Below are 13,122 nucleotides of genomic sequence, written 5' to 3'. Positions count from 1 at the left end.
TGTGACATTAATAATTAATCTTGATAATAATTATTATAATTACAATTATAAATATAAATCCATATTGACGAAGTGTACACTAGTTTCTTTACTATTAAAACTTAAAAGAAACGATATTAACGGAGTAATAATCATCAGATCAGATCTCTTATGATATTCAAATCTGACCATCCATTTTGTTACTACCCCTAAAAAAAACTCGGAGGGTAATAAGTTAAAACGCAGATACCAAAACAAACCAACACTTTGTGAACATTTGCAGGTTATTCGTAACAAAAATTAGGGTTGGTGATTAAATTAGGTTCTTCCAATCGATATGTGTGTTTTTTTTTTTTTTTTTTTTTTTTTTTTTTTTTTTTTTTTGTGTGATTCAGTAACGACTCAATTTGTGAACATTTGCAGGTTTTTCGTAACAAAAATTAGGGTTGGTGATTAAATTAGGGTAACGATAACAAAGATCTGATTAAGACGGGTTCTCTTAATCGGATTGTTTTTCTGTAAGCTAATAACGATACATGATCAACGTTCTCAATCTGTAACATCCGCCGGCGCTGATTCAGTTGTATATTCAAGGATGTATTTAATTCGATTTCGACAGATTCATATTGAATTTAATCGCTTCGATTAATATTAGATTTTTTGTGCTGAATGCAGATTGATTGAACATTCGTCGCCGATCATTTCGATTTCACAGTTCTTGATGTGCGGTCGAAGTTTTGAAGGTTTTAGGGTTTCAGATAAAATTGATCGTTCACGGTAAAATGTCTATTTTCTGTCTGTTATAAATATACATTTTTAGTTGGTCGGTTTTCCCTGTTTCTCCTGCTATTAAAAAAATCAATTTATTTTGCTCGATCTTGCAATTAATTCGTGTTTCTTTATTGACTTGGTATACTATATTTCATACTCAAAGAGAGTCTTCTTTTTGTTGGGTCTTGTGCTTTTAGCAGGTTTTTGAGTTTGGTATTGTTGATGTTTCTTTCTCTGTGTACTTGTCTCACTTCTAGCAGTGTCAAAAGTTAACGGTTGGTTCTGTGGAAGCATGGAATTTGTCGCTTTTGCATATTTTCTGGTATGATTGTACATTTTCCATCGTTACTTTTTATTTAAGGTATTTCTTTCTACAAATGATCAAACATATGATTACTTCTCTTTGGTATAGTCAATGTGTTGCATATGTCCTGGATGTGACAGTGGGTACCTTCCTCATGAATTCATATGTTTATAATTGCAATGATGAATTCAGTTTCTTTTTTCGGTTTTTCAGTTTCGAGGTTATATTTTCAGTTTAGCGTTTTGGTGGTGTAATAAAGTATTAAAACAATGGTTTGCCAAAACGAATGGCACAGTTGTTGGTGGTTGACTAATGGATCAAAATGGGTAGCTTTTTGTACTGCATAAACTGGTTGGGTCGGAATCACAATATGACACATAAAGAATATACTGGATCAGAATAAAGTTCGTAGGAGACATTCATGTGATAATTGTTGGTATGCCTGGATCAGAATGAGGTTGAGATTAGATCCCAGAAAGGCCTGTGACTTTGTGCCATTGCCTGGTCCTCTTCTCCGTAAATATATTGCGTATGCTAAAACTTATGTTTTTCCCAGGTGAACTAATACATTTGTTTTTAAAAATTGTTATGCTAGTTTCTGTTTGCTGTGTTCAAAATCTATTACTTCATCTGTTGATAGGATGTCAAGACCAGCAACCAAAATCTTGTAGGAGTTCTATCTAAAGCTTAGAATAAGACATCTGATGATGGCACACCAATAACAGCAAGGCAATTAGAAAGTCTAGTAAGGTTAGCGCAAGCTCGAGCTATGGTTCATTCGAGAGAAGAAATAACCGGCTAAGATGTTAAAGTAAGTTTATCTAGTACATTTCAGCTTGGATATCATCATATTAAAAAAATATTTGCTTTATTTTTCTTTTAACATCGTCTATACAAAGAGTTATGATAGATACGCCTACTTGCTTTAGCATCTGCTACGATTTAAGGTACTTTTTGACCGTAAGAGATGAATTAAACGTAAATGTATTTTTAAAATAAGATACACATGAGGTACTTTTAAAAGAACACATTCAGTTTGGTGCTTGGGTAAGTTAGTGTTTGATTAGAACCAAATGACCTGCAATAGTTAACCCATTAACCTACTTGTTTTGTTAGAACATGTCTATCTATCAGTTTGATATAAAGGACCTAGATTTTCAGTTCGTGGTCTAAGGTTGTTGATATATTCTTTCGCCGGAAACGTCAACTATTGCTGTTAATACCATCTAACGTACACAAATGTGAATAAAAGCACCCTACTCCTAAAAGCTGGTATCAAAACAAAACTTCTCAAAATTGGTGGTTGTAATAGAACAGACTTAGACTAATGCTGAGTTTTTCACTACACATTTCAATACAGATAATGAAGTGAGATTTAGTAGTAAACCAAACATATTTCTTAAGGATTGCTTATGAGCCAGTATATGTGTGCTCATATGGTTAGTTCTCTTTTCACTGTTTTTTTTTTTTTGCTTCTCAAAAGCTTTGCGGTAAAGGTTTAGACCTGATTGCAGGTTACGCGGGTTGGGTAACCTACCAAAATGGGTTTGAGTATTCATGAGCTATTATTTGACGATTAACACTACTATATAGTAAAGTGAAATAACTTTAATTTATTTGTAGTATCCGATCCACATGTGGTCATAGACTTGGTTGACTCACATGAACTAAGTTTTTGTCTGTTTAATCAGGTTTACAAGTGCGTGTTTTGTTTTTGTTACTATGATGGATGTATCATTTGCTTATCTTTAGGATGAAGAACATACAACCCATTAACATTATCTTTAGGATAGTAAAGTATGGTCACAATATGCCTTGTTAGACATTTAGACTGAAAGAGATGGTATCAAGATTTGAAGGTTTTGGCAGTGACAGTTTCGAGTAACAAAGTAGATTTTCGAGTTGAATTACAGAATTAGGATATGAAATCGGTTAGTTCATTTATAATTAATTTCCATACGCTTCTCATATACTTGAATTGATATATGGTTCTGATTGAATTGTAGTTGGAGAGTCTTCCTTCTATGGTTGCGCGAGTATACTCAAATGACAATATGCAGTTGGAGGCAACTACTCAAATTCGTAAATTGCTTTCTTTATGTATTTATAGTTCTCATGTATAACTTATTATAAGCCTGTAGTAATTAATACTCTCTATGCGGATCTAATTAATGAAAGTTCATTCACACAGCGGAACCCACCTTTGGATTAATAAAGATACTTGTTCTATGCGTTACTTTTCATTATCTTTACTTTCTTTTCTAAATGTTATTAGAAGTCTTTATATGTTGGTTTATTTATGGATTTGTTATGTTTAGTGTTTTTCATGTTATGAGAACAATTTATTGAAATATAAATATGTTTTATTTCATATTTGTTTGTTAGTATTAGTTCAGTGTTCATGATCATTAAATAAAAACCGGATCCGATAAAACTGGTCAAAATCTCAAAACCAAACCGGATTTAAATATTCAAACCGGACCCGTATAACTGAACCGGACCCGAATATACAATCTGTATCCGATTATCCGATCTGGGCCCGAATATTCGAACAAGATCCGAATACCCGAATCGGAACCAGAACCGAATATCCGAACCGGATCCGAATATCGATCCGAAACCGTTCCGGAACTACTATGACTTTATAGGACGCCGTATAATTATGTCATAATAAACTTGATATAATATCATTATATTAGGACCATTTTTCATGGTACTAAAGTAACATATCATTATATATTATGACCCATTTTGTGGTTTTAAGGTTTAATATATTTATATTAAGACTTTTTTTAATGGTACCAACCTTAAAAATAATTATATTAAGACCCTTTATGTGGTAGTAAAGTAACATTTATGCATATTGAAACCTTTTTTCTTGGTACTAAACTTGTAAATCGTTACATTAGGACCCACTTGATTAGTACTAATATACTATTTCTTTTTATAATAGGACTCTTATTTGAGTATATTGGGACCAATTTTGTTAGTCATTAAGAAATATAAAATTTTATTAGGACTATTGTTGGTATTAATGTAATCTATTTCTATCTTTTGTGACCCTTTTGTATGTCTCAATATAAAAAAAAATGGTCCTTGATAGAGCATCTATAACACCCCGCCAAAAATCGCCATTGACGCGGATGTTAACTCTGGTCCCAGTGCTTGGCTTGACTTCTAAGTAACAGCAGAGTTCTACAGTGGAAGCAAAATATCTAAGTACCTGAGACAAAACATGCTTAAAGTGTCAACCAAAAATGGTTGAGTGAACAACATATGTTTAATAATCATAATAAGTTTTTAGACCACAAGACTTAATTCAAAATATCAAAATGTTTAATATGCCATGAGTTATAATATCGAACTAAACATTAACCCCTGACACTGTACGGGTGTCGGCAATCATTATTATGTACCCCCTTGACGATTACGCCAATGGGTAGAGACGTCACTCTCAATAGGCCTACTCACAATAATTAAGCTTGCAAATTTCAATTCCAGCAATTAACGATATTATGGCGGGGATTCGCATGTAATAATAAATACATGTTTAACAAAAGTCTCACGAAATTGCATATCAAATAGTTTAGGTACTTGTGTCTAAATTGTAAATCATTTAAAAGCAAGCATGTGTCTCACCCCAAAGTTTATAAAACAGTTAAGAAATAGTAGAAAGAGGGGCTATGAAGTTCACTTTAAATCGAAGATGAAGGAAATTCCACGAGTGAAATGAACGAGAGTATACACCAGGCCTTCAACATAGAGATATATAGGCTTAATCAGAAATGTCCAATTGACAAATGAAGAATCCTAGGTACATTAAGGATTGACTAAACATATGTTTATCGTTATGATTATAGTATTCACTAGTTGTATGTGTGTATAGGAATACAACACTTAATAGATTACTTGTACATACATTTAATACATGTTATTTATATAATAAGTATTATATATTATATAAATATTATTTAATTGTTTGTATTATATATATTAATTAATTAGTATTATATATTAATAGTTATGATATATTAAGTATTTAAGTACTTGTTGTATTACATGTTATACATTAATAGTTATATTATATTAAGTATATATAAGTTTAGATTTATTATGTTATTATATTTAATATAAATGAATTATTAAAGTATATATTTGTATAATCTATATTATATACTTTATAAAGTATATGTATTATATTAAATTGGTTATGTATTAGTAGATATTTATTATATATATTAGTAACATATATAATTATTATTTAAATAGTTATTTACAGATTTTTATATTTAGAAACAATAATATTTAATTATTATAATTTATATGTATTATAGTTACCCCGAAAATAGATATATACTTCCTAAATTCGTTTTTAATTAAAATAATTATCAAATAATAAAGTTTATAAGTTATAAGTTTCCTTTAGTGCAAAAACCTGTAGAAAATTTTATAAAATTATTCTACCTCTTTTTTATATTTATTTGTGTTTATTTCCTTATTTATCTTCTCGGTTTATATGGAAACAAAGTTAATTATGCATAAAATACTAATTCGACTTAAACAATAAATTTTATAATTTTTATAAGTTCTATATTCTGTAAATAAGTTGTAAAAATATAATTTCAAAAATTATATATATATTATTATTTATTTTATATTTTCTTGTACTTTATCCATTATAATCGGTATTAATTAAATAAAATAGATAAATACTTAATAAATAAGTTTTAATAATTTTTCCAGTATCTATGTAACCTAATGATTATATAAAATTTTTATAAAAACTAGTTTAATTCGTTTAGTGTTTATTTTATATTTATTTTCTTATTTTCTCTCGGTTTATATAAATACTTTACAAAAATCAATTAAAATGCTAAATATACTTATAAATATGATTTTATATTTTTCGCAGTTTTATTTTACATACTTATAAACTTAGAAAATTTTTTATAATTATTATATTTACGCTTTTTCTATTTATTACGAATTTTATATAGTTTCCATATTTTGTACTTATTAAATTCGTTTTTAATTATAAATAAATTCCAAAAACTACTATAATTATTTTTACATGATCTAACACTGTTCTAAATACTTTTTAATGCAAAACCTACTGTTATTATATTTTTATACGAATTATTACTATATTTTACATATATGTATATTGTTTTCAATATTAAATATGTAATAATTATTTAGAACAGCAAATAAATTAAGTTTTCAATTCCAAAACTCTTTATACATTAAAAAGAAATTACAAAAATTTGTGTTTCACTTTTTGAAGTCGTTTGCTATTTTTTTTTTATTAATTTTAGCTTATATAAACCCTAGCCGATTAATATAATTATAATAAATATATAATACATCATAAAAATATAGTTTTTGACTTGGATCATCTTTATAATATTATTAGGTTCTGGAAAAATTGTTTCCACGAATTTATATGTTTCATAGCTATTTGTTTTAATTTTGTACATATACCGATTATATATATACATATAAACTATTTTTAATTTATAAAAAATACATATACTGATTATAATTTCAAAAAAATATTTTTCCAAGTTATGTTTATAAAAAATAATGGTTTTAAAACCTTTCAATTAATTATTTATGTATTAAATTAATTTATAAAGATTTATGTAACAAAAGAAGCCGATCGAAAAAAAAAATATATAAAAATAAATCGATAAAAATATAAAACAAAAAGATGGAGAACTTACAAATTTTATTAGGGTTTAAGAGGCTCCATAGATTTTATAAAAAAATTATGAGGCTTTAACATGTATTTATAGGATTAAAATACTTGGAGAGGAAGTAATTACAATTTGAGTACAATTACAATTCTTTTCCTTTTATAAAATTAATTCCTTCTCTTTTTATTTTATTATTTTTGGTGGCCGACTTTTATCATCATTTTTATTTTTATTTTTTTTATTTTTTTCGGCCATATTTATATATATGTATTTTATTTATTTATTTATTATTAACCGGTTTTATTAAATAAATATATATTCGGTATTTCTTATAACATAATTATTTATATTATTACTTTTATAATTACTTACTTTTATCAACACAAAACTTTTACATTTTGCGTAAATACACTTTTATATATTATTTATAAATATTAATACATACTTATATATTTATTATAATATTAGTAATAAATATTAGGGTTAAGGTTTATGATTAATTAATTACGAGCATTTATTATACGAGCATTTATTATATCTGGATAACAACCCTAATGCTAATACACAGAGTATGACATTGAAACTCTAAGGGCAATTTGGTAAATTCAGAAGGGAAAAGTGAGGGTTGTTATAGCATCACCAACAATAGGACCATTTTTTTGGTCCTTACGAATTATAAATATTTATTAGGACACTTTGGTACATATGTCATCTATTTTTACTTTTTGGGACGCCCTGTGTATGTCTCAATTTCAAAAAATGTCTCCTTATATGTATTTAAAGGACCTTTCTTTGTGGTTGTTAATTATATTATATGACCTGATCATTGGTTTCATAATCTTATTATCTTTTAGGACACTTTTTAGTTTATATACTTCATACGACCGCGTTAGATACAACCCCATTCCTAGATCCTATCAAGCGTAAAGGTCCTATAAAGTGGGGCATTATAGGACCAAATTGGGGGTCCTTTAGGAGCATTTTTATTGTAGTGTATTATACATGATACATGTCTATAATAAAACTACAACAATGTGGTCTTAATGTGCCTTTGTAATCATTAGATAACAAGTGTACGCAACAAGTAACACATCATTAGTATTCAAATTACTAAATTAGAACAAGTAAACAAAGTAAACAGGACAGAGATTACATTACTTAAACACAAACTAAGAACATAATGGCATGCAAGTTAAATTAAAATTACTAAATTAGAACAAGTAAACAGGACAGAGATTACATTACTTAAACACAAACTAAGCTACAACAACATAAAATAGCAAAGTCATAAAACAAACATAAAAATCCTCAAACAAACAGCAGAAAGTTATAAGCTAATCATAAACAATCTTGCCCTGCAATCTCTCTGTTCTTCTTAAATGTGACAAGGTTGCGGTTCCTCCTGATTATTACGAATAGCACAGCAACTAATCGAATAAATAACGATCACAAACACAAGTATACTAAAATTCATAATCGCAAATCCCCTCCATAAATGCCTCATGTTATTCAACACTCCAACTTTACACGAACCACAATCGAAACACAGCTGTTTCTGATCATTACTCCAACTCTTGCAGTCCAGTTCATCCGATGCGGGACCCGTCTTCGGTGGGACCCAATATGTATTATTCACAAACAAGTAGTTGCAGTCTTCAGGCGGTTTACAACATCCAGACTGCCAACAAAAAACCACATCATTAATACTTAATATTTATTTAATAGGAGTATCTATTTCCACTTAATTATTTAATAGATTCACTATTGACAATTGTACTGTAAAAACAACTACCGCTTAAAAAATTGGATATATCATAAACTTGAGTGAATTTATCATGACCCACATTAATATAAAAATATAAACTGTTAATATAAACAGCCAAATTAAAACAGTTAAATCAGTTAGGCGAAACAGACCTCTAACGGGGTCAAATGATTATGATAAAATTCCTCCATGGTTTTGGCTTTAGCAATCGCCATACAAATGCGCGAATCAACCAAACAACTCTTAATATTATCCCAGTTCTTCTCATTAACAACATGTTTTTGCAACCACTTAGAATAATCACCAAATTTATACTCTTTATACCCTTGATTCGACACCGCTTTCCCAATGCGTTTATTAGTAACCACCAAACCGAAAATCGCAAAAACAAGTAATCCCACAATCATTACAAACAACACGCCCGAGTAGATGTACAATATGGCATTGACTTTATAGCATGCGCCAACGATACCTAGAACCGCAAGAACAACGAGGAATATTCCGGTGAATAAGTAGGGTTTGGCGAATGTTTTTTCGCATAAAGTTGCACTGCCAGGGTGGACAGAAGTCCAGATGGCACCAGTGATGAGTAGGAATCCTAAGAGTAAAGTCAACACGTTTAGGATTGTGGTTAACATGTTACTTGTTCTTACCATTTTGTGTTTTTGTGATGATGAATGTTTTAAGGTTTTTTTTTATGTGTTTGAAGTGAGTGTATTTATGTGGGATTTAAGGTTGAAAATAACGGTTTCGGGGAGTATGGAAGTTGAGGTTTGGTTAGTTTGTGACATAGTTTTGACCCACGTAATCATGATGATATGTAAATTTACGAAACTGCCATTACAGTTAGCAGGTTCAGAAGACGTGGGAGCCAGACTTTGAGGCCTGTAAATGTGGCTGTGGCGGTTATTTTTGTAAAATAATACTTCGGCGATAAATATATTTTATTGCATTATATGCTACACTCTACATTGCTACGGAGTATGCTTTAATAAAGAGAATAGTTACGGAGTATGTTATTTGTATTTGATATGTGAAAAAGATATGTAATCTAAAGGCAAACTCACAAATCATTTTTACATATCTATACTCCGTATAAATGCTTATTCTAAACATTTCAATTCATAACCTCTTGATTAAAAATGTTACTTTTGGTTTGAAGGGTTACACATTAATACCATCGAAACAAAGAAAGCACATGACCAAACAGTATTATATTTTTATCATAAAGTTACAAATAAATTTTTGAATTTTTAGTCCTATTCTCTAAAATAATAATGTTTAGTTATATTCTTTACAACAACAATGTATAAGGATGACGAATATGTAGTTGTTATACGTTTAAAATGGGTGTAAAATAAGTCAAAAACACATTTTTTAAAGTTCAAACTTTTTTGTAATTATATGAACCAATGATATATTTATTTTTACATTCAACTAGGTATATATAACATTCTAATATTCACTTTACTCATTTGTATATCTTATATTCCGTATCCTATTGTTTGTTTTATATTTTTAACTTTTGTCTCTATTTAACATATGTAACTCGATAATTAAAGGAAATCATATGGATTACTTCATAACTAAAAATGTCATTAACTTAAAAGTTTGATACATATTCATTATGTGTTTATAGATCAATCACAAAATCTCTTGAATATCTTTTTTAAGTATATTGCACATGTACTATAATTATCAAATTTTCTAGTACAACATTTGTAGTTAAAGTGAAGATTTTGATTTTATACGGAGTAAAGAATTGGATTCTGTTAAAATTAATACTTTATTGCATTATGAAACTCCTTTTTGGTTCATCTTGATCTCATTTGTGGGTTGTTCTACTTTGTTTGTGTAGGTTACTCTTTCTATTAAAAGGACTTCCTGTGCAAAGTTCTAGATGTCTGTGCTGTCAAGATATTAAAGCTAAGGGACTGGTCCTGTCATTTTGTAATTCTTCATGGTTGCCTTTGTTTCTTCTGACATTATTTAAGTGATGGTGTGGGCTAGGGTTGCAGTATACACACACGCTCCTATTCATTCTTGTTCGCTGCTACTTGATTATAAACCCTAATTTTGGTTCATAGTGTTTGGTTAATTCCATTCAATCTTGTTATCAATTGTGTCCTTGAATACTCTGTAATTTTGGCACTTGTTAGTTTTATCTCCGATTTATGAGATAAAACTCTTTGATTCGTTCGTATTGTGTCAAGTGATAACTTTGATTATTCATTAAAGTGTTCTTGTGGTGTTCTTGTTGATTGCTGCTCTAATTTTAACATGGTATCAGAGCGTAGGCTTACGATTGATTGGTGATTCATCCGATCTCCTTGCAGGAACCCTAATTTCAAAATTAGGGTTAAGGCTTTTGATCGATTGCTGATATATGCTACTGTGATTGATCTGATCATCCCTCATTGTCTTCCGCTGCTGTGCTAGGGTTCTTTACCCTCGTAGGGGAGTATCTTTCTTTACTCTCTGCTTTATTTATTTTTCTCCCTTTATTGACCGAATCCCAGTGCCCAACTCCTGATCTGAGTTCCTAGAAACTCATGAATACCTGATCAAGCACTCGGTTGATTCCTGACCCTGTTACTTTATTCTTCTTATTTTTTGGTTTGTTGTGTGCTTGGCCTGTTTTTTGTGCTTCTGTTCTCTTGATTGCTTTGCTTATCTGTTAGTATGGCTGATGAAACTGCTCTTACACTTATTAATAAACTTGACTTTGGTGACCTTTTGTACCTGCACCCTAGTGACACTTCTAGTACATCTCTAATCTCCTTCAAACTTAAAGGAACAGAAAACTATAAAATATGGAGTAGATCTGTGCTACTTGCTCTTGGTACAAAAAATAAAGTTGGATTTGTTGATGGTACTTGTGTTAAAAATGCCAATGATGAAGCTCTGTCTAAACAGTGGGATAGATGTAACTCTGTTGTGTTGTCTTGGTTACTTGGTTCTATTGCTGATGAGTTGTATGCTGGTTTAATTTTCTCTAAAAATGTTAGTACTGTTTGGACTGAATTGAAAGAAACCTATGATAAGATAGATGTGTCTATTATCTTTATCCTTCACTTTAATATTAGCACACTAAAACAAGGTAATAGCTCTCTGTCTGAATATTATCATAAGTTGAACTCCTTATGGAAACAATATGATGCCATGGCAAATTTGAAAAAATGTACATGTGATGCTGCTGATGAAAATGTCAAACATAATAATATGCTTAAGTTAATGCAATTCTTGATGGGTCTAAATGATTGTTACATGAATGTTAAGAGTAATCTTCTGTTAAGGGACCCATTACCTGATGTTAAAATTGCATACTTTGTTTTGTCTAGGGAGGAATCCCATAGAGGGTTAACCAATTCTGAAAATAAACCACAAACATCTGTCTTTCTTGCTCAAACTGATTCAAACATTTCCTCTTCTAATAATGTTGTGACTGATAATAATATTCAAAGGAGAGGAAATCAAAACAGCTCTTCAAATGGAAACAACTCAAATAATTTTTCTAATAGAGCTCCACTCAATCCAAATTATAAATGTACAAAGTGCAACAAAATTGGGCATACTATTGACAGATGCTACAAAATTGTGGGATTTCCCCCTGGTTGGAAAGTGTGATGACCCGGAAATTTCCGATCAAATTTAAACTTTAATCCTTATATGTTTCCGACACGATAAGCAAAATTGTAATGTTGAGTCTCGAAAGTTTTGAAATCTATATTCAGGTAATTAATTACCCTATGACCATGCCCGACGATTCACTAACAATTGTGTGTAAATAAAAATATAACTATATATAGATAATTATAAATATAAATGTTTATGTAATATTTTTGAATAAATAAAAATACACTTTAATCAATAGAGTTAATGATAATGCTAAAAACGAACATATATTTCATAGCATTATTCCTCAAGAAAGACAAGCTTTTAGTTGCAATTGTTCTATTTAAAAGTGATATTCGTTTAAATAATAAAAGGTGAAGACAAAAGACAGATTCGACGAATTGAAGACGCAAACGACCAAAAAGCTCAAAAGTACAAAAGACAATCAAAGAGGTTCCAATTATTGATAAGAAACGTCTCGAAATTACAAGAGTACAAGATTCAAAACGCAAAGTACAAGATATTAAATTGTACGCAAGGACGTTCGAAAATCCGGAACAGGGACCAGAGTCAACTCTCAACGCTCGACGCAACGGACTAAAAATTACAAGTCAACTATGCACATAAATATAATATAATATTTAAATAATTCTTATAATTATTTATATATTATATAAATTATAAAAATCCGTCGGCAAGAAAGACTCCAAAGTTTGTGAGCTGTAATTTCAAACTCCGCGACTCGCGGAGTTTGAAGGCAAAAAATGCCGCGAGTCGCGGAGCCCCAATTTCTGAAACTCCCTATAAAAGCAAACGAATTCTGATCGCAAAAAATAACATATATCTATCTCTCTCTCAATATATACGTAAAAATATATATATAATTTATATTTTAATTTTAATTTTAATTTTAAATCCTAATAATAAGGGTATGTTAGCAAATGTTGTAAGGGTGTAAATCGAAATTCTGTCCGTGTAACGCCACGCTATTT

The 13,122-nt window shown here is 29.7% G+C and overlaps 2 protein-coding genes and 1 long non-coding RNA gene across 7 annotated transcripts; 2 read left to right on the top strand and 1 right to left on the bottom strand.

The window, feature by feature from the left end:
- The first annotated feature begins 373 nt into the window (after window positions 1–373).
- LOC139866783 (uncharacterized) lies at window positions 374–3,269 on the top strand. 5 transcript variants are annotated; one of them, XR_011765623.1, is made up of 7 exons: window positions 374–756; window positions 1,011–1,072; window positions 1,268–1,610; window positions 1,695–1,865; window positions 2,415–2,493; window positions 2,807–2,985; window positions 3,061–3,269. It is a non-coding gene; the product is annotated as an uncharacterized lncRNA (long non-coding RNA). The 5 variants fall into 5 exon arrangements; XR_011765621.1 differs by having other exon boundaries at window positions 2,746–2,985; XR_011765625.1 differs by lacking the exon at window positions 2,415–2,493 and having other exon boundaries at window positions 2,877–2,985.
- Window positions 3,270–8,125: 4,856 nt separating this feature from the next.
- LOC139865980 (tetraspanin-8-like) lies at window positions 8,126–9,171 on the bottom strand. Its single transcript, XM_071854102.1, has 2 exons — window positions 8,668–9,171; window positions 8,126–8,428 (listed from the first exon to the last, which is right to left on the bottom strand). The coding sequence occupies exons 1-2, from the start codon at window positions 9,169–9,171 to the stop codon at window positions 8,126–8,128; spliced, it is 807 nt and encodes a 268-aa protein (XP_071710203.1).
- Window positions 9,172–11,197: 2,026 nt separating this feature from the next.
- LOC139868140 (uncharacterized) lies at window positions 11,198–12,142 on the top strand. Its single transcript, XM_071856473.1, has one exon. The coding sequence runs from the start codon at window positions 11,198–11,200 to the stop codon at window positions 12,140–12,142; it is 945 nt and encodes a 314-aa protein (XP_071712574.1).
- Window positions 12,143–13,122: the final 980 nt, after the last annotated feature.

Source organism: Rutidosis leptorrhynchoides, chromosome 9 (assembly GCF_046630445.1).
Source record: "Rutidosis leptorrhynchoides isolate AG116_Rl617_1_P2 chromosome 9, CSIRO_AGI_Rlap_v1, whole genome shotgun sequence".
Taxonomy (NCBI): domain Eukaryota; kingdom Viridiplantae; phylum Streptophyta; class Magnoliopsida; order Asterales; family Asteraceae; genus Rutidosis; species Rutidosis leptorrhynchoides.
The sequence above is the reverse complement of the archived record's forward strand: the minus strand, read 5'-3'. Positions and strand labels throughout refer to the sequence as shown.